At 46.1% G+C, this 22,929-nt stretch overlaps 6 protein-coding genes across 6 annotated transcripts; 2 read left to right on the top strand and 4 right to left on the bottom strand.

Annotated features, from left to right (window-relative positions):
* Positions 1 to 7,018: 7,018 nt before the first annotated feature.
* On the top strand, positions 7,019 to 8,479 carry FPOAC1_012998 (uncharacterized protein; the record flags this gene model as incomplete). Its single annotated transcript, XM_044857340.1, has 2 exons — positions 7,019 to 7,399; positions 7,457 to 8,479. The coding sequence occupies 2 exons, from the start codon at positions 7,019 to 7,021 to the stop codon at positions 8,477 to 8,479; spliced, it is 1,404 nt and encodes a 467-aa protein (XP_044701523.1).
* Positions 8,480 to 9,497: 1,018 nt separating this feature from the next.
* Positions 9,498 to 11,030, bottom strand: FPOAC1_012997 (uncharacterized protein; the record flags this gene model as incomplete). Its single annotated transcript, XM_044857339.1, has 5 exons — positions 9,498 to 9,512; positions 9,566 to 9,574; positions 9,727 to 10,085; positions 10,510 to 10,520; positions 10,930 to 11,030. 5 exons carry the CDS (start codon positions 11,028 to 11,030, stop codon positions 9,498 to 9,500), a joined length of 495 nt encoding a protein of 164 aa, XP_044701522.1.
* A 1,562-nt stretch (positions 11,031 to 12,592) lies between these two features.
* On the bottom strand, positions 12,593 to 13,853 carry FPOAC1_012996 (uncharacterized protein; the record flags this gene model as incomplete). The annotated part of the gene is made up of 3 exons (XM_044857338.1): positions 12,593 to 13,120; positions 13,170 to 13,649; positions 13,704 to 13,853. 3 exons carry the CDS (start codon positions 13,851 to 13,853, stop codon positions 12,593 to 12,595), a joined length of 1,158 nt encoding a protein of 385 aa, XP_044701521.1.
* A 761-nt stretch (positions 13,854 to 14,614) lies between these two features.
* FPOAC1_012995 (uncharacterized protein) lies at positions 14,615 to 15,352 on the top strand (the record flags this gene model as incomplete). The annotated part of the gene is made up of 1 exon (XM_044857337.1): positions 14,615 to 15,352. The coding sequence occupies one exon, from the start codon at positions 14,615 to 14,617 to the stop codon at positions 15,350 to 15,352; it is 738 nt and encodes a 245-aa protein (XP_044701520.1).
* Positions 15,353 to 15,735: 383 nt separating this feature from the next.
* Positions 15,736 to 16,410, bottom strand: FPOAC1_012994 (uncharacterized protein; the record flags this gene model as incomplete). Its single annotated transcript, XM_044857336.1, has 1 exon — positions 15,736 to 16,410. The coding sequence occupies one exon, from the start codon at positions 16,408 to 16,410 to the stop codon at positions 15,736 to 15,738; it is 675 nt and encodes a 224-aa protein (XP_044701519.1).
* A 49-nt stretch (positions 16,411 to 16,459) lies between these two features.
* FPOAC1_012993 (uncharacterized protein) lies at positions 16,460 to 18,736 on the bottom strand (the record flags this gene model as incomplete). The annotated part of the gene is made up of 4 exons (XM_044857335.1): positions 16,460 to 16,893; positions 17,586 to 17,762; positions 17,847 to 18,361; positions 18,417 to 18,736. 4 exons carry the CDS (start codon positions 18,734 to 18,736, stop codon positions 16,460 to 16,462), a joined length of 1,446 nt encoding a protein of 481 aa, XP_044701518.1.
* Positions 18,737 to 22,929: the final 4,193 nt, after the last annotated feature.

The raw sequence follows: 22,929 nt of genomic DNA, 5'->3' as shown, positions 1-22,929 counted from the left end.
GTTAGCCCTGCACCAATGTAGCCCAATTGTTCTTTTTTTGGACAGACGTTGGGCGCGTGTAGGACTACGTTTGCTTCCGCGTTGACATCCTTCCAAGAGTGTTGCTGACGAAACTGGTTTGAATTCTGCAGGTTCGAGGAACAAAAGAAAAGGTAAGCGGTCTCCCAAGCCTTTCGGCGATCGATAATCGCTGTGGACATGTTGGAAACTGACCTTTCTGATCTTGTGTGGCAGACAAGTAAAGGCTGACGCCGTGTAAGTATCCTCCAAAGTATCACGGTCATTACTGCTGGCGGACGTCCATCGCTAACACCGTGTTCATGTACAGGTTGAAACATCTATCTCGCCAGTGAGTTACATAGGGTCCGAGCATGCTTGGTGTTTCTGACCCCTTCTCCTGTGGTCGGAGAATGTTCGTTGGTTGACGTATGCCTTCACTATCGATTAGGTCGGGTGAGAACCTTCAGACGTGAGTAGATGGACGCCTTGTAGCACTTCCAAAGCTGCTTTTACGCCGGCGGATGGCCAGATACTGACGGCTTTCCCATACCGCAGACTGGAAGAACTCGTGACAACGTGAGTTCTCAGAGCTATTGAGCCAGTGTTTCTCTTAGCTCGCTTCTTTTTCTCTTCTTTCTCTTTTACTTTCTTTTCGTTTCTCATCACTTTTGTACCTTTCTTTCCTGCTTTCCTGCTTTCCTGCTTTCCTGCTTTCCTGCTTTTCTGCTATGTTCCCTCTGACTAACGTCTTTCACAAGTACGCATCAAGTGGACAGCCGGTAAGTTTTGGTCACATCCTGACTCTTGCCAACCCGTCCATCCATCTTCTCCTCTAGATCACTAACAGGATCCAAAGCATGGACCAACTACCACTTAAGCTCTCCAGTAGCATAGTACACTTAGCTCAGGAGCAGCCCAACCTTCTTACGCAAGGATCCACAAATCAGGCAGCTTTTCACATGGGATTGAACTCTGTCGATCCTTCCAACTTGACGAACAACAACCGGGCGGGACAAGGGAACAATGGGGTACAGGGATAGTGCTGATGAATGTTGGAGGTTGACACCTGGCACTGAAAACGATGGAAATGAATAGGCACGGGTATTTCAAGTAAATCTTCATACATGTTCTTGTGCGAGTAAGTGAGCCAGTGAATGAATGAATATGTGGACATATATGGGAGGGATGGATTGGTGACACAACGCGCTGTGAAAGTCAATCAAGTGGACCAGAAAAGGAAGATCACGTCACGCCGAATAAAAGAATATACTTTATACCAAAACCTGGGCTAACTAGCATCACGAATCACATCCACATGTTGAAACATATGTACAGGTTGTACTGAGTCATCTCATGACAGAGACCGTTGAGATATATATTGCAGACTGTTATTGCAGGAGCGATAAGAAGTAAGGATAGGCCTGTCTGCCCCCCCCTCCCCAATTCAATTCAAACACAACTAACATTAAGATGCTAAGTACGCCAAAGCCTCCGATTCAGTGCACCGCTGCATCATCTCCGAATGGTCTTGAGCAACGTCGAGTCTGCAATCATCCCTGGGTACGTCGGCCGCAAGGAATCTCAAATTATGCTCTCTCACATTAGTCACATGACGCCTTTGAAACAAGGCTGCTTACCCTCAGGACAAAGGGTCGTTCTTGAGTTCGAGGATCTAATCATACTTATGGGTGTTCTAGGAAGACTTTGCTCTCTAGCAAACTGTCAGAGACGCTTCATCATAAACATTATCGATAGGTACTTCAGTTGTCTTCAGACCATCCATGGTAGATGGCTATTAATTCATTCTTATACGAGTCTCCTCCCGTATCTAGTTCGCGTCCTCAATTGTTCTTGAGACTATAAGTGAAATGAAAATCAGGCTTCTTGGCTACAAGTGGTGCTGAGACAATGGCTCAAGCATTCCAGTTGGTGCCCGGGGGCCTGTCTCAATTCCTTGAGTTCACCCCGCCACGAAAAGACCGAACTTGGCTCATGAGTCCCAGGTATCGCCTCACTGATACCTTCCAAAGTGTTTGCATGTTTCAGGAGGAAGACTATCCGCAGCCAGTGAAGTAAATAGTGTGGCCGTAAATAAGACGATATCATATTCAATATCGTATTGCCTGCACGGTATAAAAATACCGTGCAGTGCAAGCAACACCGGAAACCGTGTAGTACAGTGCATGGTCGTTCAAATATCGTATAAATATGATATCAAATATAGTACAAATACTATGTAATTAGATCAATATGAGGTCTCTCCCCATATATGAAGCAGTATGAAGATCCCAATTTACAGAACTTTTTACTAATGAAGTGTAACCTGGTTAGGACGTTGATCTGCACTCGGCTGATGCCGATAGTAATAACACCACCAAATAATGGCCTCGCTACAAACTCCTAAGTGTTTGAGTATGTAACAAGCTCGACAGCTCTCTGAGAGCTTTCAGTTCTTCTTTTCTTTAATATAATCAATTTGTTGGTTCCCAAGAACACTTCTGAACGAATAAGGCCTTTGCCCCTTACACGAAGCGTGTCAGCTCCTGAATCTTTCCCTACTTCATCAACAAGTCTTATTCTACGAAATAATGACTTCTCAGCGCCCAGGCATTAGCGTTTCCTTCACGGCTACATCATCCCAGACTTCCCTAGCCCCTGATTCGTCGGTTATCAGCGACAACGGAGATTCTGATGTCGGAGAGACATCTATTTCACCGTTGTTAGCCTCTCAATTTAAGAAGAAGCGTACGTCGAAGATATGGGATCATACGCCCTTTGGAAGGAATCAGATCGTCCGTAATACGGAAGGTCAGATTATATGGCGTTGCAAGTACTGTAAAGGGAAGCCTGCCGAATATCTCGAAAATGGAGGCACGGCACACATCTACAAGCACCTTAAATCTCACACTACTCTCCATATATTAACGCCTAATGAAGAAAGGGCTGCTAAAACACGGAATCACCTTGAGGAAGCCTTCTCACGGATGTCTCAGAACACGAATCCCCTCAAACGCCGTCGACACGATGACGAAACGACAGATCTTGACGCTGATAAATTTGAGCAACTGTATGTAGAGTGGATTGCAGACTGCGGGATTGCACTTCGTATGCCAACAAGAGAAAGCTTTCGAGCGTAAGTGCTCTAACATACTTAATATTAATGGTTCATATACTAATCTTATGCCCTTTTAGCTTGCTCAAATTCCTCAATCCTGGAGTTCTCTCGATTTTACCTACATCACATCAAACGATTCGCGAGTGGGTGGTGCGAACGTTTGGGACGCAAAAACGACGTATACGACAAGTTCTCCAATCAGCTATCTCAAGAATACACTTCACCATCGATATATGGTCCTCTCCAAATAAGCTTGGTATCCTTGGTATTGTTGCACACTTCATTGATAGTAATGGCGAGCTGGTTTCATATTGTGTTGCTTTACGAGAGGTACATGGCAGGCATTCAGGAGAGAATCAGGCCCATATTGTGATGAATGTCGTCGAGGACTACGGAATTGTCACCCAGATTGGATACTTTGTTTCAGACAATGCAGACTCGAATGATACGTTGATGAACTCTCTACAGAAATGTACGTCTCTATCCATTTATTGAGAGAACAATACTAAGGATTAATAGTGTTGAATGAGAGGCACAATATCATATACGACGCGAAACATCACCGCCTTCGTTGTAACGGTCATACCATTAATCTAGCAGCGCATGCGTTCATGTTCCCAAAAACCGCACCCGGCGAAGCCCCTACAAAAAATCAGGTTAAAAAGGATACTACGAACGAATATATCAAGCCTTCAGACGCTGATATATTGAAGTGGAGGAAGGCTGGTCCTCTTGGCAAGCTCCACAACATCGTTGTCTTTATCCGATGTAGTCCACAACGGATACAGAGGTTTAAAGAGATCAGTGAGAAAAAGGGTCTTCTTCGTGACAACGATACAAGATGGAACTCAAAGTACTACATGATTGAGAGAGCCATTGAGCTCGCTGATCAAATTGATTACTATTGCTCAAAGGAGAAGGACCTTAAGCTTGATTCGCGTATGTTATATACCCAATTGAGAGGACAACACTAATAGTCTCTAGTTTCCGAACAAGACTGGGCTGAGCTGGAAAAAATTTGCAACTTCCTCAAATCATTCACCGATGCCACCAAGGCTGCAGAAGGTCACGCGCATGCAATCGATCGAACGCTACCCATAATGGACTTCCTGCTTAGCAAATTTGAGGCTGCACAAATCGAGTACGCAGATGACGCTTTTATGGCGCCTTGTATTGATGCTGGATGGGCGAAACTCGACGCATATTACACTCTTACAGAGCGGTCATCTGCTTATGTTGGAGCTATTGTCCTCAGCCCTCATCGTAAGTGGCACTACTTTGACACCGCCTGGGAAGAACATCCTGAGTGGATTGAGAGCAATAAGACTGCCGTAGAAGATCTCTGGAAGTCTCGTTACGCACCAGTCGCCAAGTCAGCGGAGTCGTCAGCCCAGTCCTTGGTTGAAAAGCCACTAGCGAAGAACTCGTTTCTGGCATGGGAAGACGAACATGAGGATTCCGAGCTTCCTACCCTATTCGACGAGTATCAGAACTATATATCAGCCCCAAGAATCAAAGTCAAGGATGTACGAAGGTGGTGGCTTGAGGATACACAACAAACGCTCTATCCAAACCTTTCCAAAATGGCGCTGGATCTTTTGTCAATTCCTGCGATGTCTGCTGAGCCAGAACGTCTCTTCTCCGATACAAAAATCACCCTCCAAGATCGCAGGAACAGGTTAGGGATTGATATAATTGAGGCAATTGAATGCATAAAGTCCTGGTCGAAGACTCACAACTTGGCTTGGGTTGACGATGCTGAGCTTGTCTTAGATACAGCTATCATTGGAGAAGGTGAACAGAAGGGGACTTCTAACATTATACCTGATATTACGAGCAATAGATAGTATGCAAGCAATTCAAACTCACAATGCTTGGATCTGTGGAGTTTTCTTTTGACCTCTAGATCTACTTCATTCTCACACCTAAGCAATAGGAGTGACGTTAAATTGGTCAACTATGTAGCTTAAGCAAACCCTTAAAATACGCGAGCGGGATCTAGGAAAACGTTTTCCCGATCGTTCTCGTTATCTGGCAATAGTATAATCTTATATGTTGGCTCTGAATAGCTTCATCTTGTTACGGTCCGCGGGACGATCTTGAAGCTCAGCCTTACTCGATTTGGTTAGTTTCATGCTTAGGCCATGTGGCTCTTCGCACGCCGTGCGATATGATATTACGATACGATATTACTTAAATATAGTAGAATACCGTATGCCGTGCAGTGCACCGAATTCCTAAACAATCCAGTGCAGTGTGGCGCTGAAAACATATCGTATACGGTATTTTGCACTATTTACTTCACTGAGCGGAAGATCTTCTAGCTAGGACTTCCTTGGTGACGTCATTAATCCAGCCGCCTCCATACGATTCCTGACAAGTGTTGCGACTAACAGGCTCACCAGGAGGTGGCGAATAGGAATGAGTCTTGACACAAGGTGGGGAGCCTAATTAAGATGATGACTGGTCTTTTGCTTCGGGCCGCCATACTTTTTAACGCCCCAGACAATCGTTTTGTGAAAGAACCTTCAATTAGAGCACATCCTTCAAAGAATTGAGAAACCTCTAACCGTCAAGAGTATAAGAATTACAACTACGGCTATCATATATATAGATTTCAAGATCTGTCACGGGTCGGGCTCGGCGGTACGGGGGGACAGGGAACGCTTCGGGCAGAGTGGGTTCTATTGCTACGGATAGGCACTGCCGGCAGGTCAGGCTCTATGAACAAGACGTAGCTCAAAGAGCTACGTTCAGGATCTGACTGGCGGTCTAACTAAGGTTGCGGCGATAACGCTATCGCCACGTGATCTGAGCGGTTGTTGGCTATAGGGTAGGCAGGTCTGGTCTTGAGCTGTGACAAGATCGTTTGTAATTGCTCTTTTGTGACGGTTGGGTTTTCCAAGGGATAAACTAGTCCGTTCTAAGTTTATGTTGGCAGAGTCGTAGGGCGTGTGATACTGAGCGGGTGCGAAGTGTCACGTCTCTTAATAGTGAATAAGGCGGGTCAGGCGTATTCAGGTAAAGATGTTTTATTGATAGCTGTCGAGCTAAGCATACTAACTAATGCTAAGTGAATGTATATATATCCGTAGGGGCTCACGGTTATGAGTGAGGCTCACGCCGTGAGTCCTGGCTCACGTCGTGAGTCGTATCGTGAGCCGTGAGTCGCAGAGTCTAGCGGCTCACGTTCTGACTAATCTAGTGTGGGTGGTTGACGTTATGATAGGAGAAAAATAGTGGGTACTACGTAACCGCTGGTTGGGTCGTAACATCTGGCCCCTTTCAACCAACTTGCCATGTCTTGCATGAAGTAACCATCTATGTACCGAGACAGCACATTTTCAACCTACAGTTTCACATGGGCTTCATGGCTCATTCCTGTGTGCCTCTTGCGCTGAAGTAGTGGGTCGCTCGACAACAAACAACAAACCATGCTACGTGTGCCAATACGACTGATTAACGAGGAAAGCAGAATTCTCGATCATTAATTCGTCCGGTACTAAACGACGATCCGAAACAGAAAAGAAAAGTTTACCAGACCCTACCAAAGCTGCCCCGTCTTTTCCTTGAGACCTACTTTTCGCGTTTTCGAACAGGTCAAGCAATGACCTAGGCAAAGTGAGGGGGTTGAGTAAGCTGCTTATGTGGGAGGCCGTCCTACCTCCAAGACAGTATCATCTCGATAATGGCAGAAAGTAAGTTAAATCCAATCAAATTATTGGTCGCCACAGTAAATGATTTTCCAATCGCATACTGCTATCTGTTCCGGCTCCCACGACGCATGTGCTTTCTTTTGAACAAGCTCTGGCTGGGACAGGGTTTAAAGCGCCCAAGAACTTCAAATTCAAAACCGCGCACCCCTCATTTCTCTTACACCAAAAACCCGATTTATAACGCAAAATGGGCATTGATGCTGGCTTTGACATGGTCCCCCAACTGTCACGGACAGAGGCCGACCACGAGGCTTGGGATCTTTTTATTGACATGGTCAAAGAGCGATATAAGACCGATGAAAGAATGAAAATCAATTCAAACTATATATTCTTTAATGCGGGCGAAGGACCGATACTCCCCTTTGAAGGTTTCAAGTTCATGCGGTTCAGCTCTAAAGTCTCTGGAAGTACCGCTACCACCACAGGAGTATGGGACATCATCAAAGCTGTCACCCGGATCGCAAAGTCAATCTTTGGTTCACGAATCCGTTATTGGTCTGAAGCAGCCGACGATTATGGCTATTACAAGTGGGACGAAGTCCATGCTTCAATCGAATCCTATGATAAGGTGCCATCCCTATGTGCTTGTTAGGAAACAATCTTAAACTGACTTATAACCTCTCAGGTCGACGGATGGGCCGTGCCTGAGACGACTGCGAATCCTTCTGCTGATTTGACCTCTTCTGAAGATATCCCATCATACTTATGTGAGGTTCAGTCGATACCATGCAAAGGAAAAGGTCTCATAGCCCTTCGAAAGATCGCCATGGGCATGCGCGTCCTCATCGAGAAACCGATCCTCCAAACGCGCAATGCACCACCAGCCTCACTCGAGCCTACCATAGCAAGAGATTTGAAGTCCCTCACGAAGGAAAAACAACGCCAATTTCTATCATTGCATAATAACTTTCCTGGAAAGTATCCTTTCAGTGGCACCATGAGAACTAATGCACTGCCTTGCGGGAGTGGAGCGACTGTCGGTGCCGTATACCCTACTATCTGCTTCATCAATCATAGTTGTCGTGCAAATGCTCACAATAGCTGGAACGAAAACCTTGAGCAGGAAACGATTCATGCCATCCGAGATATCGAACCTGGAGAAGAAATTACAATATCCTACGATCATGGAGGTCCATCTACAAGTCGAAAGCCGTGGTTGAAAGAGCAGTTCGGCTTCGACTGCGACTACCCTGTCTGTCGTCTTCCGATCGTCGAACTTGAGAAGTCTGACAAACGGCGGAAGCAAATCCAACAACTAGACCAGGATATCGGCGATCCAGTCCGCATGATGAGCAGGCCCAGTGCTAGTCTTTTGAACTGCCGTTCCCTACTACAAGTTTTGAAGGAAGAGTTTGAAGAAGACACCAGTATTTTGGTAGCCAGAGCCAATTATGACGCATTTCAGATTGCCATTGTGCACGGAGACCTGGCACGAGGAGCAGTATTTGCGGACCGAGCATATCAAGTTAGACTTATCTGCGAAGGAGAGGATAGTTCGGACACAGAAAGGATGCAGCGATTCGCGGAAGATCCAACGATTCACCCAAGCTTTGGGGCATATTCCATGCGCTGGAAAACGAAGAAGGGACAGGTTCCTCGAGAGTTGATGGGGGATGAGTTTGAGAATTGGTTGTGGCGACAAAGGTAGGTCTGGAGATTGCAGTGAGGAAACTAGGATTGTTTGTATTCATGCCGTTACTTAGTAGTTAAAATACTATCTGAATAATACGCCAAGAATGATCGTAGTAGAAGGACGACCAGCCCCCATGGCCGGCGTAACTTGTTTTCGTCGCACTGAATCAGCAATGAGCAAGCGGTTCCACGATTATGTAGAAGGACTTTGAGTGATGGCGCAATTTGAAGCGTGTGGCATTAATCAGGACCAGCGCAATTCGCGCTGATGTTGTATGTGGTGTGTAGAGGTTTAGTAGCAGCGACCCCTGAGCAGTAATGTAGTGCTAGTCCGTTATCTATTCGGACTTATTATGATACGATTACTCCTTTATCATTTTCCTTTTGAAAATACTGCTTGGTCTTAAAGCGAGGCCGGTTGTCGAGGTAGCCTCGATGGAAGAAGTCCAGGTCCACCGCTAGACTCAGCATCGCCTTGTGGCCATCTAAGCCTCATGGACAATCAATCATTCAAGATTTTGAATCTTTTTCTCTGAGCATGGCGATATTTTATGAACTATGTTTCAGCTTATCTTTCCATAATGTATTTCCACCACGATATCAACGAAACTATGTTACTTTCTGCTTGCATTCAAATTCAAAAACCCCCACATTCTTGAGGGGGCGCATGTAACACTTTGCAAGCTGGAAATCCTGAAAATTGAAGACACGCAGCGCGTTTTCCGCTTGTTCGAGAGCTAGAGACAATTTCTGCTGGATAGTGCAGGAATGTCCAGAGCCATACCTCCTGTTGCCACTGCTGTCATACCAGTCAGGCATCTTGCAATCTTTTATCATATTCTTCGAACCTTCAATGCTAAACCCATAGAATGGCTGCACACACCGCGGGCTCAGAATCCCATGCTTCTTTAGTTCCTTTGTTAAAACACCCAATAGCATGGAAGAGCACTCATAGGAACACTCCGTCTCTTCCTGCAGACGATCAAGAAGGTCGTAGGTCGCTGAGAACATTGTATCGAGATAATCTCGACGTGCTATGTCAAGCTGTTCTGCACCCTGGGTGAGCAAAGGCTGTAATATTGCGGTTCTCGATTGAACATACCAAGAAGTTCTGATGGAATAGGGAAACCTTCAGCTCCGATTAATTTCCCACTGTGTCTTAGTGCAAGCCGAGTCATGTTTGTAAACATATCTGGTCGTGAAAATTTCCAGCCAAATGTCGGCGTATAGCTCAATGATTTCATGGCACTCATAGTAGTCCACAATCATGGCCAGCTTTGCAAGCATCTCGAGGCCAAGTGACTTTGGTACATCTCGGTGGTAACCATGCATGATCGTTAGTACGATATTAAAAGCTTCCGGATCCCAGTCGGTCGCTGTTACTTGGCGAAGCCCTGAGTGATCGGTCTTTCCCTCGGTAAAAGGACCAGAAAACATTTTTTCAAAGTAGGATGAAGCTAGCACCAGGTGCTTTCCTGAGACCAGCATTCGAATCTCTGCCTGATTAGGCAGGTTTCCAGATCTTTCTCCATAATCCCAATCCTGCATGCGCAAGCTTGAGTTATCGGCATTCCTTTCGGCATCAGCAGACCCTGACTCTATTGTTTCCTCGTCCGAAAATTCTGGACGAGAATAAGCTACATTAGAGAATGAAGAGAATGAGTCTGTAGTCTCCCTAGATGACGTTGGGATTGAAATATGAGATTCTAGTGACGCTAGTGGTGGAGGGGGTGCGGGTGGCGCAACGGAGGCAGTTTTCTGTTTTTTCTTCTTCTTTTCTTTCTTAAGGGATTTCTTTCTAGATCTTTCTTGCCCTACCCAGATTGTCTCTGCCTCCCAGATGAAGGGCTGATCGTTGTATGTACTGAGAATGAGTTGCGTATCCCCATTCGAATCGAATATGTACGTTGATGGCTTTTTGCTGGCGGCTTTGTTCTGCAAGCCTTCTTGAATGGAAGTAGGCTCAGAACTTGAGTTGTCATGAGCCATTTTCTCTGTCTTTACTCTTTAGCTTCTCGTTGTGGAAAGGGCAGAAGAAATACTGACCTACGTGGAAGCTGAGTTCTGGTCAGTGTTGTTTAGCAATATTTTGGTTGGAGATTTGTAAGTAGAATGCGGATTTAAGTGTTGTGTCTGTTGTGTGGAACCGCCGGTTTTAATTAATGTTAGGCGACATCATAGCCTGGCTGCAGGAGGCCGACCAGCCTTTTTCAAACCCCGCTTCTCTTCTCTTGTGATATGAGCAAATGGCATCTTGCTTATCCAAATTACATTTGTTGGTTGGCGAGAATAATGCGGTCAGCTAAAGGAGGAGAGCTTGAGTCATATACGTGGCACCGGAGCATTCCTATTCCGATTTAAATGGTTAAATGAGTAGGTGCGCCAGGCATGACCAGTAGCGACTGCATATGCTTAACTAACGCCGACAGGTAGCAATATCCAGGGCCCTCCTAGCTGGCTACTTACGGTGCTACCTTGGCCTGAAGCCTGTCGATTCCTGCCTTGATTGAGCGCTGGGCAGGGCGGGGTACCAAGACATGCGTCTGAAGTGGCTTGATCTTGCCCATTCCACTGAGAACAGGTTCAGCTCAGTGAATTCAATTGGCTGTAGCATGAGATATATGATACTGCCATTATTCATCGTTAACAATCAGACACATTCTTCTCGGCGTTTTTCTTCACAGCTCAAAAGGTGCATCCTGCTAGCGGTGGAAGCATGCTACAATCCCGGTAACATTAGCTGCAATAACAGAGCTAGATCTATAGCTGCGGATATAGGAGGAAGCTGGCCGAAACTTTAAGGATAGGCGTGACTACGAGACTGGGTCGCCTTCTAGCTTAACAGTAGCCAGTTGCTTTGTGACTGTTTCTAGGTTCGACGCCATGTTCTGACAACGACTAAAAACATAATTCAGCAAATGGTGGCTTAATTCTATAATACACTCAAACTGTCAGACGGTAGCACTTACTGTATTCAGGTGAGTTCTATCTTGGGAACGCGTAGGAATTCCGTTACTGGATGGGAAGCTCTTGGAATGGCTATGTGCTGAGTAAATATCGTGATAGACGATCCTCCTAGGCTTGGAAGCAGAAAAGTATGCTTCTGTGAATGGCCTGGATGGACAAAGGTCTTATAAATACACAATTTGAGATTCTTGGCAGCGAGTGCAAGCTTCCAAAGAAGATACTGGAAGACGTGGTAGACAGGACTGGGGCCCCAAGTCTTGGTGGGTTCAGGAAATGAAGCGAGCTGCTATTGATGACTGGGAAGATGATCTACGTATGGAATTATTAGCCGGTGACATGGAGCTTAATGATGATGCTGAGTGGGTCCTTAAACGTGAAGAGGATGACTGGGATTTCGAAATCATGAACTGGCGAGGACAGAGTTAGCAGCTAACTAATTGCATGCTATCCTACTCTTTCGTTTCTAATCGTTGCGTGCTCTCGTCCATATCTATCCCCGATCTATCCCCATATCATCCACAACTACGAGTCTGCGCTTGCATCACATACGCGTATGAGCGCGTACTGTATCTAATTCACGTTATCCCCTATTTACTTCAAATTTAACTAAAGCTCGTTTCATCAGTGTTGCGAATAATATAAACAATACGTATATTGGCAATATGGAAGCCTCGCAATATTATTGTATTGCCAAGTGGTGCATATTGTATTAGGCCATATGACATTGGCCTATATTGTATTGTATTGCCAAGCACCCAATATATTGCCAGTATGACAATACATCCCATATATTGCACGTGATCTGGGTTATTCTACTGCGGCAGCTAAAGTACATCACCTTGAAGCTCTCGTATCCCAAACCATGACTTCAGGCACTCCAGAGCTTCAACTACATCACTACCAAGCCGATTTCGACGATCTGTAATGGTTATCTTGGCCCCGGAGAAGAGCCGCTCCGGCTCCGAAGTGGGGGGGGATAGTACAGTGCTTTTCAGGTTTAGTTTCCCTTCCAATACTAATCAATCACGTTACTATTTTAGCGGGCGAGAACAAAAATCGAAGATCGAAATTTTAAAACTGAACTTGAAATTCCCTGTAGAACACACGTTTAAAAAATAAAAATAAAAATAGGGTAGTTAGGTAGTTAGCTATCTTATGTGTCTTACACCAGCGGCTCTCCACCTTTTGCTGTTGCTTCAAAGACTCCCGTCACCTCAGTCTCCGTCAATATTTTCCCCTCGTCGCTATCGCTCCAGTCGTACATTTCAATCCCCTTATCAGAACGTCTAAAGAGAAGTGCGCCATTGGAATTCTTCTCATTGACTTCTATGAATCTCAATTTGAACCCCATACCTTCCATATATTTGGGAATAAGCGCACATAAGAACGCGGTCAAGTCGGGCATCGGATACGCTTTGCCAGAGTATTGACCGTCTAACGAGACGTTGTTTGCGACGATTCTGAGGGGGTCCTCACGGCAGTTGAAGCCGAGAATTCGCTTTTCTAGGCAATGCCCTCCAACATTCTTCAGGCCTAGTGCTGAGTATTTTATACTTTGCGCTGTGTGTGAAGGTACGACAGTAAACTTTAGGAATTCTGTTGATCGATTAAGCACTGCTTTGGCAGCATCTCGGTTGAGGGCGATATTGAACTGATTTGCGAATAGGTTCGCCGACATATCGCAGGAACCCTGGCAATTGTCAGTACACGGAATCGGTCTATCGCAACTTGAGACATACCACTTGCAAGTGGCATTTGATTCTGCCAGCCACTCCTTTATCAAGAAACTGCCGCAAGATCCTCAAAGAGGAACCCCCAAAGAACCGAACACTTGCTGCAGCTTCGATTGCGTCATGGGCAGCATTCAAGTTAAGGGGCTGTACAGACGTGTTCGAATTGCATTCCTCTTGTTCAATTCTTTTGATGCATCCCTCGTACCAATTCCGTAGGGTTTGTGTTCGCTGTGAGAAAGGCTCTTTCAGGATTTTGTCGTATGCCTTCAGCTCGTCTGCGCTCCGATTGACAAGCTCTTCGTGATGGTGAACGTTGAGATTCACGGGATTCTGAATCTCATCTAGGGTTTCAAAGTCCACGAAAACTTCATTCGAGTCGTTGTTCGACCACTCGGCTAAACAGGAAGCAAAATCCCAAGCAGTGAGACGTCCATGGAGTACAGCATCGTCCTTTGCACCGTATTCTGGTTTCGCGGCCATTTTGAGCTATGCTCCAGTCAATAAACCTCATAACACGGTATCCGAGGAAGGGGGGCTTACCAGGTGACGATCAGCTTTTGTGAGACCTTTGATATTATCAAGATCCACCTGCTCGATAAGTCCACCCAAAAGCACCTTGAAAGGATTCGCCAGAGACGGAAAGTGCTCTTGTATCAAATGTTGGCATCTGGATACTTGCTTTGCTGTCATGGATAGTCCAAAGCACACTTGGCGAGGCTCTATAATCCAAATCAAGCGAGTGTCTGGCCTCTTGTGTGTCGCCTTCCACAGTGCTATAGCGGCGGCTAGGTTGTCCGAGTCAATGGAGTCATTGTAATAAATAAAAAGGGTTTCCCCCATGATAAATATGCTGATAGCAATCTGTGTTCGTCAAGTTGGGAAAGTGTACTGGTGTTAATGCTCGGGGGTTATGAGGGCCTATTTAAGCAGTTTGTCGTGGGAAGAAAATATGACCTTTCAGATGACGCTAGTTTGTATATGCAATGGAAAATCGCCTGAACAACTAAATGCCTTGTCTATCTTGTGAGCGTCGTGGAACAGCTTTGGGCACAGCCTGGCTTGGTTTAGATAACGGACGTATTATCTAGGAGCAGCAGCAGGGGTTGAGAGACTATTATGATGTGAATGATGAGATTGATTGATGTGTAGATTAGAAAATAACTAATTGTCTACTGGAATATTTTTAATAAACGGCCATGGCTGCGTGAGCGACGTCATCGGACCTTTGCCGGTCAACATGGGGCTGTGGGACTGGCTAAGAATGATTGGTCTGATACAAGCGGGGTAGCCCGAGCCAGCCCCGCAGTGGCGAATATTGGGGCATGGGCGTCACAAAGCAAGAGAGTGCACAATGAAGACGCAAAACCTAATGTTTAGCAATTCGCGACGCAAAGGAAACTAACAAACTCGACATACTAAATTACCAGCAAGGTGCGCCCTTTACATGAGGTATGGCTACCCCTACGCCGTCCCCAACCTTGATCTCCTCCCTTCTAGACCTCCTGGTCTTTATCTCCTCGATCCCTCCGTCTGGCACGCTCTATCTGGACCTTGAGGGCAAAAGCCTCAGCCGCAACGGAACCCTCTCCCTCATAACCGTACTCATCCACCCCACACGAGTAATAAGTCTGATCGACGTCCAGACTCTCGGAAACTCCGCTTTCACTACATCCAGTGCCAACGGAAAGACTCTCAAGACCATCCTTGAAGATCCCCACATACCTAAATGTCTCTGGGATGTACGCAATGACGCCGACGCCCTCTGCGCCCACTACCAGGTCCGTCTCAAGGGCGTCACAGACATACAGCTCCTCGAGAATGCCTCCCGCGCCGGTGGCAAGACCTATGTCCGCGGGCTTGACGCATGCGTCGAGAAGGATCTGGGACTAAAGGTCATGGAGGTCCATCGCTGGATCAAAACCAAGAGGGAGGTGAAGGCTCTCATTCCCAACGACATCTTCACCCGCCGCCCGTTAGACGCCAAGACAATACAGTACTGCGTCAATGACGTTGTACACTTACCTGCACTACATAATATCTACGCCAAGCGCATCGATAGCCGATGGATGAAGAAAGTCATGGATGAGAGCGCGCGCCGCATAGTCGACGCCTGCGGGCCTTTGTACGAGCCTCAGTCTGAGACGAAGAAGTTGGGGCCTTGGGGCTCGGGGTTAGACAAAAACTGTTGACGATGGACGAATGGATTGACAAGTGGGGGGAAGACAGGACAGATGCAATGCAACAGGATATCTTCGAATATGGCAACTATGACGACTTGGACGACTATCCAATAAACTCCAAAGACGCCGCGTGGGACGACACATTTGATAGTTGCTGGGAGAAGTAACCTGACGCAGGCTGGCGAATCTATCTACCGATGTAGATGAAATGTAGATAGATAGATGACCCACATGCCCTCTGGTAGATAGATAGATGTAGATCTATATCTATCTACATCTACATTTCATCTACATCGGTAGATAGATTCGCCAGCCTGGTGTCTGTATAGAAATGTAAGTATGGTTTCTTACTTGTATAATAAAATGTACGGAATTAAGATCTGTCAACAGTATTAGGAACCGTAATTGAGAAGGGTCACAACTTTGTCGTAAAACTCGCAAATCCACCATAAATCGTTTGAGTCGGAATGCGTCTGTTTCACGTAATCTTTCAAGGCCTCGATGCGATGTTGGCCAGCCATGAGCTCGGGCCTCTCTTCAATGAAATCGGCCCAGTTTCTGAACGATAACACATGTTGACGTCGGTCCTGGACATGGCTTTGATCAGTATCTGGGAGGGCGTTGATCATTTTTTGAACGGCGGCGGCACTGCACGAGACCTGGATGTAGTGCTGCTCAGCTCGACGTGCGAGCCCACCATTCTGGAAAGAGCGACAAAGATGGGCGACATGGTTGTGGTCGAGGGGCCTGTTACTGCCGCGAGACCAGGAGGAGTCGAGGAGATGGACGGGTAGCTCAGCGACGGCAAGGCGGTAGGGCTCCACCTGTTTCCTCAGGGAATCGACCTCGGTGAAGGAAGGTGGAGAAGGCTTTGGCGATTTGGCGGGCTTAGATGGTGACGGCGGTGGTGATGATGATGGGGTGTCGTTGACGACGGGGGTAAGGGAGGGAGAAGTGGAAGAATGATGGGGTTCATGAGGAGGATGGATAGGTGTAGTTTTCTGGCGCTTGGAGGGCCGGGGATTCGTGTTGGATTTGGGAGGCAGACGGCGACCAGTTTTAATCATGGTGCTGCTGAGGATGATGACAGCAGTGGGTTAATATATATATGTTTCGTCACTTTGTTCCACGCCAGGTGGTAGTCGCTGATGCAAGATGGGCAGTTATCTTCGGATCCTTCTTCCGGACACACTCGTGGCAAACCCATCTATAGCGACTCTGGTCTTTGACCTCTTGAAGATCATAGCCATGCTGCCAAATCCAAGACTTGGGGCGCCCGCGCCTCTCAGATATTGTTAGATTGGGGAAGGTGTGCCAAGGGAAGATGTTCCAATCATCAGCGGGTCGTGGTTGACTTAATTGAATGGAAAGGTTCGAGGGCGCTAGTGATGAGGCACTGGAAGGCGTTCTGGGCTCAGAAAACGGATCTTCGAAAGGGCCGCTGGTAATTCGGGTCTCCGGAATCTGGGCCATGGCCGTCAGTCGTTCAGCCATCTTTGGGAACAGCTCCAGTGAAGTGTGAAGAGCGAAGGTTGTCGAAAGAAAAGGGGCTGAATGAAAGACGAATGTTACTCGTAAGTATAGGAACCTTCTCCTTGGCTAATTCTGCTAGTACCCACAGGTACCAGTACTCAAGCACGTTAGGCAGGGGGTCCCCTGTCTTTCATTTCATTATTGTCATTTCATTGCCGTCTCTCCAATGATCATTATTTCGGGCATAGCGTCAATGAAATGATTGATAGTGATCATTATTGATCATTCAGCACTAACTCAATCACTATTAATGAATGATGCGCCAGCCTGGACTATCGTCTACGTCCTCCACGACCCTCAACATTCGCCATCTACCCAACGAGATTCTTTCCAACATAAAATGCCTACACCAGACTACTCGATAGGATCAAAGCCTCCTCAGCTCGACGATAGATGTAATTGCCATCTTGGAAGACCGTGATGTATGCTCAACAGTCTGGATGGAAGTCGACGATGTTTCCTTAGAAAGCCGCATTTTGCGTTTCCAAATGCTGAAAAAATGGAAAGAAAATTAGCAATCAAATTCAATACAACTCAGCAGTGCAGGATCAGGGTTTTTAAGGGGGAAACGAAGATTGAGACCGGTTCACTTACAAAACCAAAGCAATTCCACCCAAGAGAAAAGGTACTCCAAGCCCGACACTCAGGCCGATAATGGCACTATCAGATAATCTTCGGCTCTTTGCGTTTGAGCTAGTATTTTCATTACCACCATCACCATCACCAGGTGCGCTGATTGTAGCCGAATGTGTCGGGGGCTGCGGAACGTAGGATCCAGGAATGCCTGATGTGGTAAACAACTTCCTTGCAGAGTCTCCGAACGGAATTGGTCGCACAGAACTGAATCTAACCGACTCAGGAAAAAAGGCTTCGCTGTCGGTCGGGACTACAGTGACATGTGTTCGAGTAGTTGTATACCTGGACGTCGTCTGAAGGGATGCAGGGCAATTGACTAGGCCCTCCGACTTACATGCTACAGCAATGAAAGTCGCTTCTTCAGAGATCGTAGTTGTCTCCATCTCCGCTTCGTCCTCATTCTCACCTCTTATTACGAGGGCGGCAGATGTCAGAGTTGCCTTCGATGCAGATATCGTGCCACTGCTTCTTTGCATGGCACAAGCTTGTGCCAACGTAGTATAAAATATAGGAACTTCAGTTTCGACAGCTGGTCCCCACGTGATATCTTCAATGGCAATCGAAGCTCCTGCAGTAGCTCCGACAGCAAATTGATATGCTTCCGCGACGCGAATACCGCATTGGTCGTCCCCGTCCGTGGAAAGAGTGACATTAGTGATCAGCTCGGCGATGTTAGCATAAACGCCCGTTTCAATGCCCGCACCAATACGAAATATGTCTTTCCCGGCAATGGACACGTCGGATGATGATATTTCGAAACCTGCTTGTATCCCCACACGAAGGACAGCCTTGAACACTACACCAGCACTCTCGACAGAGACTGGGAGAAATTCAAACTCGCCACCATTGCTGTTAAACACACTATTAGCTTATGCTATAATAATCGTATCAAAGGGTAACTTACATAACCATATTTGATATCTCCTTAGAGAATATGCCAAGTTCAATCGTAACCCCATCATCTAGCTTTAGATGGAATCCGGTGCTGATGTCAATCTCACCTTCTACAGACACAATCAGGTCGATGGTAAAGATGACACCAACTTCCAGGTTGTGACGAACTGCAAACCCTGCAGGTGTAGTAGAGGTATACAAGCTCAGCGTATAGGTGGCCCCTGCAGATAATACTGTGTCGACGAGCATGTACACCTCTAAACCATCGAATTGAAATTCGAGTCGGAACTCTGGAATCTCAAGAAGTTCAATATTGAGGTCGACATCCATGGTTGGCAGATCAAAATCCCCCATGTCAAACCCATCGTCTAGGTTATCTGTTACCTGATCTATATATTCCTTTGTGTAATTCGCAACTTCGGTCCTCAGATTGTAGATCTCGTTCTCGACTTGATCCGTTAAGTTATTCAAAGCCCGGCTTATGTTGAAATCCTTATCAGAGATGAATCTAGTCGTTGCTGTTCCTTTGATATAGCATGTTGTGCAAGTTATTTCTATGCCGGCGAAAATGGAGGTATTTTCTTGCTTAGAATCTAGCTCTTGCTCACTGCATAGTCATAGCTCTGTAGTTAAAATCTGAGTTCCGAAGTATAACAAGGGGGAGACGATAACCGACATACACCATATAAGCAAACAATATAGCGTTTTCCCAACTTTTATCAAGGGAAGTGCTGTTCTCTTTCTTGGTGCCTCTCTCTCCTAAGCCAGAGTTGCTAGAAGATCTTCGAATACTGTCTCCTCCGTTGTAGTCTGACGACCTGGGCAGATAGCGGGTAAGGAAAGGGGAGACATTTCCGCAAACAAGTAGAGGACGACCCATCCAGATAAGCGTAAGCAGTAGAATGTTCAGCAACATCGTGACGGAATGTACTTGAACCGCTATAAGAAAGTATGAAGTACGAGTCAAGAAAGCCAGGCAAGCTGGTAGGAAATTCTAGCAAGATTTTATTTGGGCCATGGGAGCCTACACGACTTCAATCTTTGTCACATAACTATGCATGTTGGTTCGAGATTTTGAATATTGGTTCCACAATCTGCATGTTGGCTCTGAGTTTGGGGGCTGGGCAGGGATGTGACAAGGAAGTCACGCCCTGAATTTAAAAGGATGATTGCAAGCTGAAAAACTCCTCCTTCCCTTCAAGGCATAGGCTGGAAATTAAGATTGCATTCACGTTTGAAGAGCGCAGGACGGTAATCATGTTATAACACAAGGGAGATGCAACAGGAAGAACTGGGCCCGTTTCAGAACGAGATTATTCAATGTCTGGTCATACAGCTATCATCTCTGGGTGGTTTAACGATCTGCAAGACTCAAGATGATACTAGGCCGATGCTAAACGTTCTGAACATTTGTCACAAAAAGATATCAAGGTTTGGTACAAAAGAATAACATATGATATTTGAGACTTTGTCGCCTTTCTTGCTAAATCCCAATTGGGTGTTATTGACAGTTCAGGTCAATTGGTGAAACTCATGTTGTTGAACAGTAGGATGGCCGCACGGGGTATCGTGTGACCTATCGGTCAGCTGTCGGTGACCCTAGAGGGAAACAGTTCGAAAAGACATATACAATTAAGGACATCAAGGCGCACGCGATCCGTTCAACAATTAAGTCGTTATTTTAATGAAAAAGACGTAAGAGAGGATTAGCACACTGTTACTAGAACAAATTTGGCCTATTTTGGCGCCTAATCTTGTTTCATTAAAAGCAGATAAGTTATGCAAGCTGTCCAGATGTATCTCCTCACTCTATGCCTCTTTAGGCCGCCGCCTTACCTAATTAGGTATAGCTTTAATCCAATTTTCATTAAAAATGCCCTTTTTCTTAATATTACCCGTGGGTCTGAGTAATCAACGCCGACCCACCCTCCTCTGGAGGGTGGGTGAGATAACCCGTAACTGCGTACAAACCGTAACCACATAACTATGCCGCCGTGATCAACAGAACCTTCAATTCGACATCAAATAAATCCAGATTTTCACAAATAGCTTCATTTCAATCTAAATTCGCTATGAAACCAATTTCAAAAGAATTCCGGGTTAATGCGGCGGCTGCAGCCCGCGCTTGGCTATCCGGGGAGTCGATATCACGTACAACGCGTCAGCGCCCCGCACCACCAAAAAAGCTATCACAAAGCGATGTTGCAGCTCAACACAAGGCTCCATTGTCTCTCACGAAGAAATATATCTATCTTTTGAAGGATGGAAAGCCTCTTCCAATGATGAAGAAGTCTATGACTATGGGAGGTCGCCCAATGGCATTGACTATACCAGAAGAAAGAGCTCTCATCGAGTATCTCAGCAATGTTGAGAACAGCGCTTTTGCAGTTACTGAATCTGTCATTCGTAACTATGCAAGTTATATACGTTCCATACGCATCAAAGGCCCAAAAGCGAAGCTATCACAAGCTTGGGTACGGGGCTTCAAAAAGCGGCACCCTGAGTTACAATGTAACATCCCCAAGACCAAGGAAATTCAACGGGCCAGCGCAGAAACAGATATTAAACGACTAGATGGATGGTTTGATAAATATGAAGCTATTCTCAAGAGCTACAATATTATTCAAAGGAATAACTGGAATTTCGACGAGTCTCCCTTGCAAATTGGCTGGGTTTCCGGCAATGTGAGGCTATTCTCGATCCGCAAGAAGCATAACACACGGGCTATAGCTTTTCAGCCGGGCAACAAGGAGTCATTGACTTCAATTGACAGTATCAACGCCGCTGGTCAATCAATTCCTTCATTTCTGATATTTTCTTTGAAGTCATTGCTAGAAGAATATACTCGAGCAGAAATTGACGAAGAAGTCGTCCTTACACATACAGAAACCGGCTTCAATAACGCCCAACGCGGCGTTCAGTGGCTTCAACACTTCAATCGGCATTCCTTCGCAAAAAGCAGCGATTTTGACGGCTTCACGATAAAGGAATGGTTCGGGTACCCCCCTGAAATCAGCCTCGCGACTTGGAGCCAAAAGTACGCATATTTGGCATCCAAAAAATCCCGGAAAAATTCCCCTGTCACTCGTCTACTAGTAATGGATGGATTTTCTGCTCATGAGGATATTCAGTTCATTTGGTATTGTATCATGTTCGATATCGTGCCTTTCCTTCTTCCGAGTCATACTAGTCACATTCTTCAGCCCCTTGATGTGGGGGTTTATCTACACCTCAAAAGGGCACAACGAGATAGCCTCAATGACTTCGTTGCCGGCGGCGGTCTTCAAATCACAAGATTTCACTTTCTCAATATGTGGAATACACTATATAATGCTGCTTTTAGAGCCTGTTATATATACGTTGGCTGGGAAAAGTCGGGACTTTGGCCCGTTAACAGAGAAATCCCCCTTCAACCACTACGACTTGCAGCCAAGCAGAAAACCGAGCCTCTCTTCCCCAAGCTTCTACATCCTATTACACCAAGAAAGTCGAAAAAACAGCTCAATGATATACGTGAAAAGCTTCAGATACTAAGCAGCCCAACGAGAGAAATACTGAGGAATGTAGAGGCATCTCTTGACTATGCAATCATCGCAAAGTCGGCACAGCTTGAGATCGTTAAACTGCAACGCGAGCGGCTCGCGATGGAGGCACGCCGGACCGGCTCACGGCGGCGAATCCGCAACGAAGATGGAGGTGCCTATACAATAAAGAGCCTGCGCAAGCAGGGTGTCACAGCGTCAACATGAAGAATTGCTTGTTACTAACAAAAAGCAGGCAAAAGAGCAAGAATCCTGGTTGAAGGAGCTACGGCAGAAGGCACAGCCCCCTGTTGATGCAAGCGGCCCGAAGTTGCGAGGCAGGGCCGCGGCCAAAGCAAAGGCAGAAAAGGAAGCTCGTGATACAGCCAAGTGGGAAGAGATCAAGAAGTCATTTATAAATGATTGGGAAATTGAGAATCAACAACGGATTGCAAAGAAGTGGAATGAAGTTGATGATGAAGAGAAGAAGCTGATGATTTCAACGGTACCCAAATCATTCCTTGACGGCATCCCTGACCTTGACAAATGGCAAGAAGATCACCCCTTTACCTTCATTGAAGATGATGAGGATGTCAATCCATCGCCAAATGCCGAAGATTTCATCTCGGTAGCTTCATCGCTTGAGCTCCCGCAACTTCCTCGATCTGTTACTTCGGATAGTGATGATGTTAGTATCATTGTATCCTCCCAGGCGAGAGCTTCTCAAAAAGCCCCAGCAAACTATACAATGGCTCCCTTTGGCGTGGAAATCAACAGGGAGGAAATCGAAGAGATACCTAGAGAGAATTGGGGGGTTGGGGCTACGATCGGAGGCCAAATAATTACTCATCGCGAGAGGGAAGTGGTGTTGAGAGTGATTCCGGGCCAGTAGCCGGCCCTGCACCGAAGTCGCCGTGATAACCCGGACTAGGCAAGCAAATAATACAACAACAACATAAATACATATTCAATGATGCTAAAAATAATATTGAAGATACTATC

Source organism: Fusarium poae, assembly GCF_019609905.1.
Source record: "Fusarium poae strain DAOMC 252244 chromosome Unknown contig_1, whole genome shotgun sequence".
Lineage (NCBI taxonomy): Eukaryota > Fungi > Ascomycota > Sordariomycetes > Hypocreales > Nectriaceae > Fusarium > Fusarium poae.
Note: the sequence above shows the minus strand (reverse complement) of the source record. Positions and strands in the feature narration are given on the sequence as shown.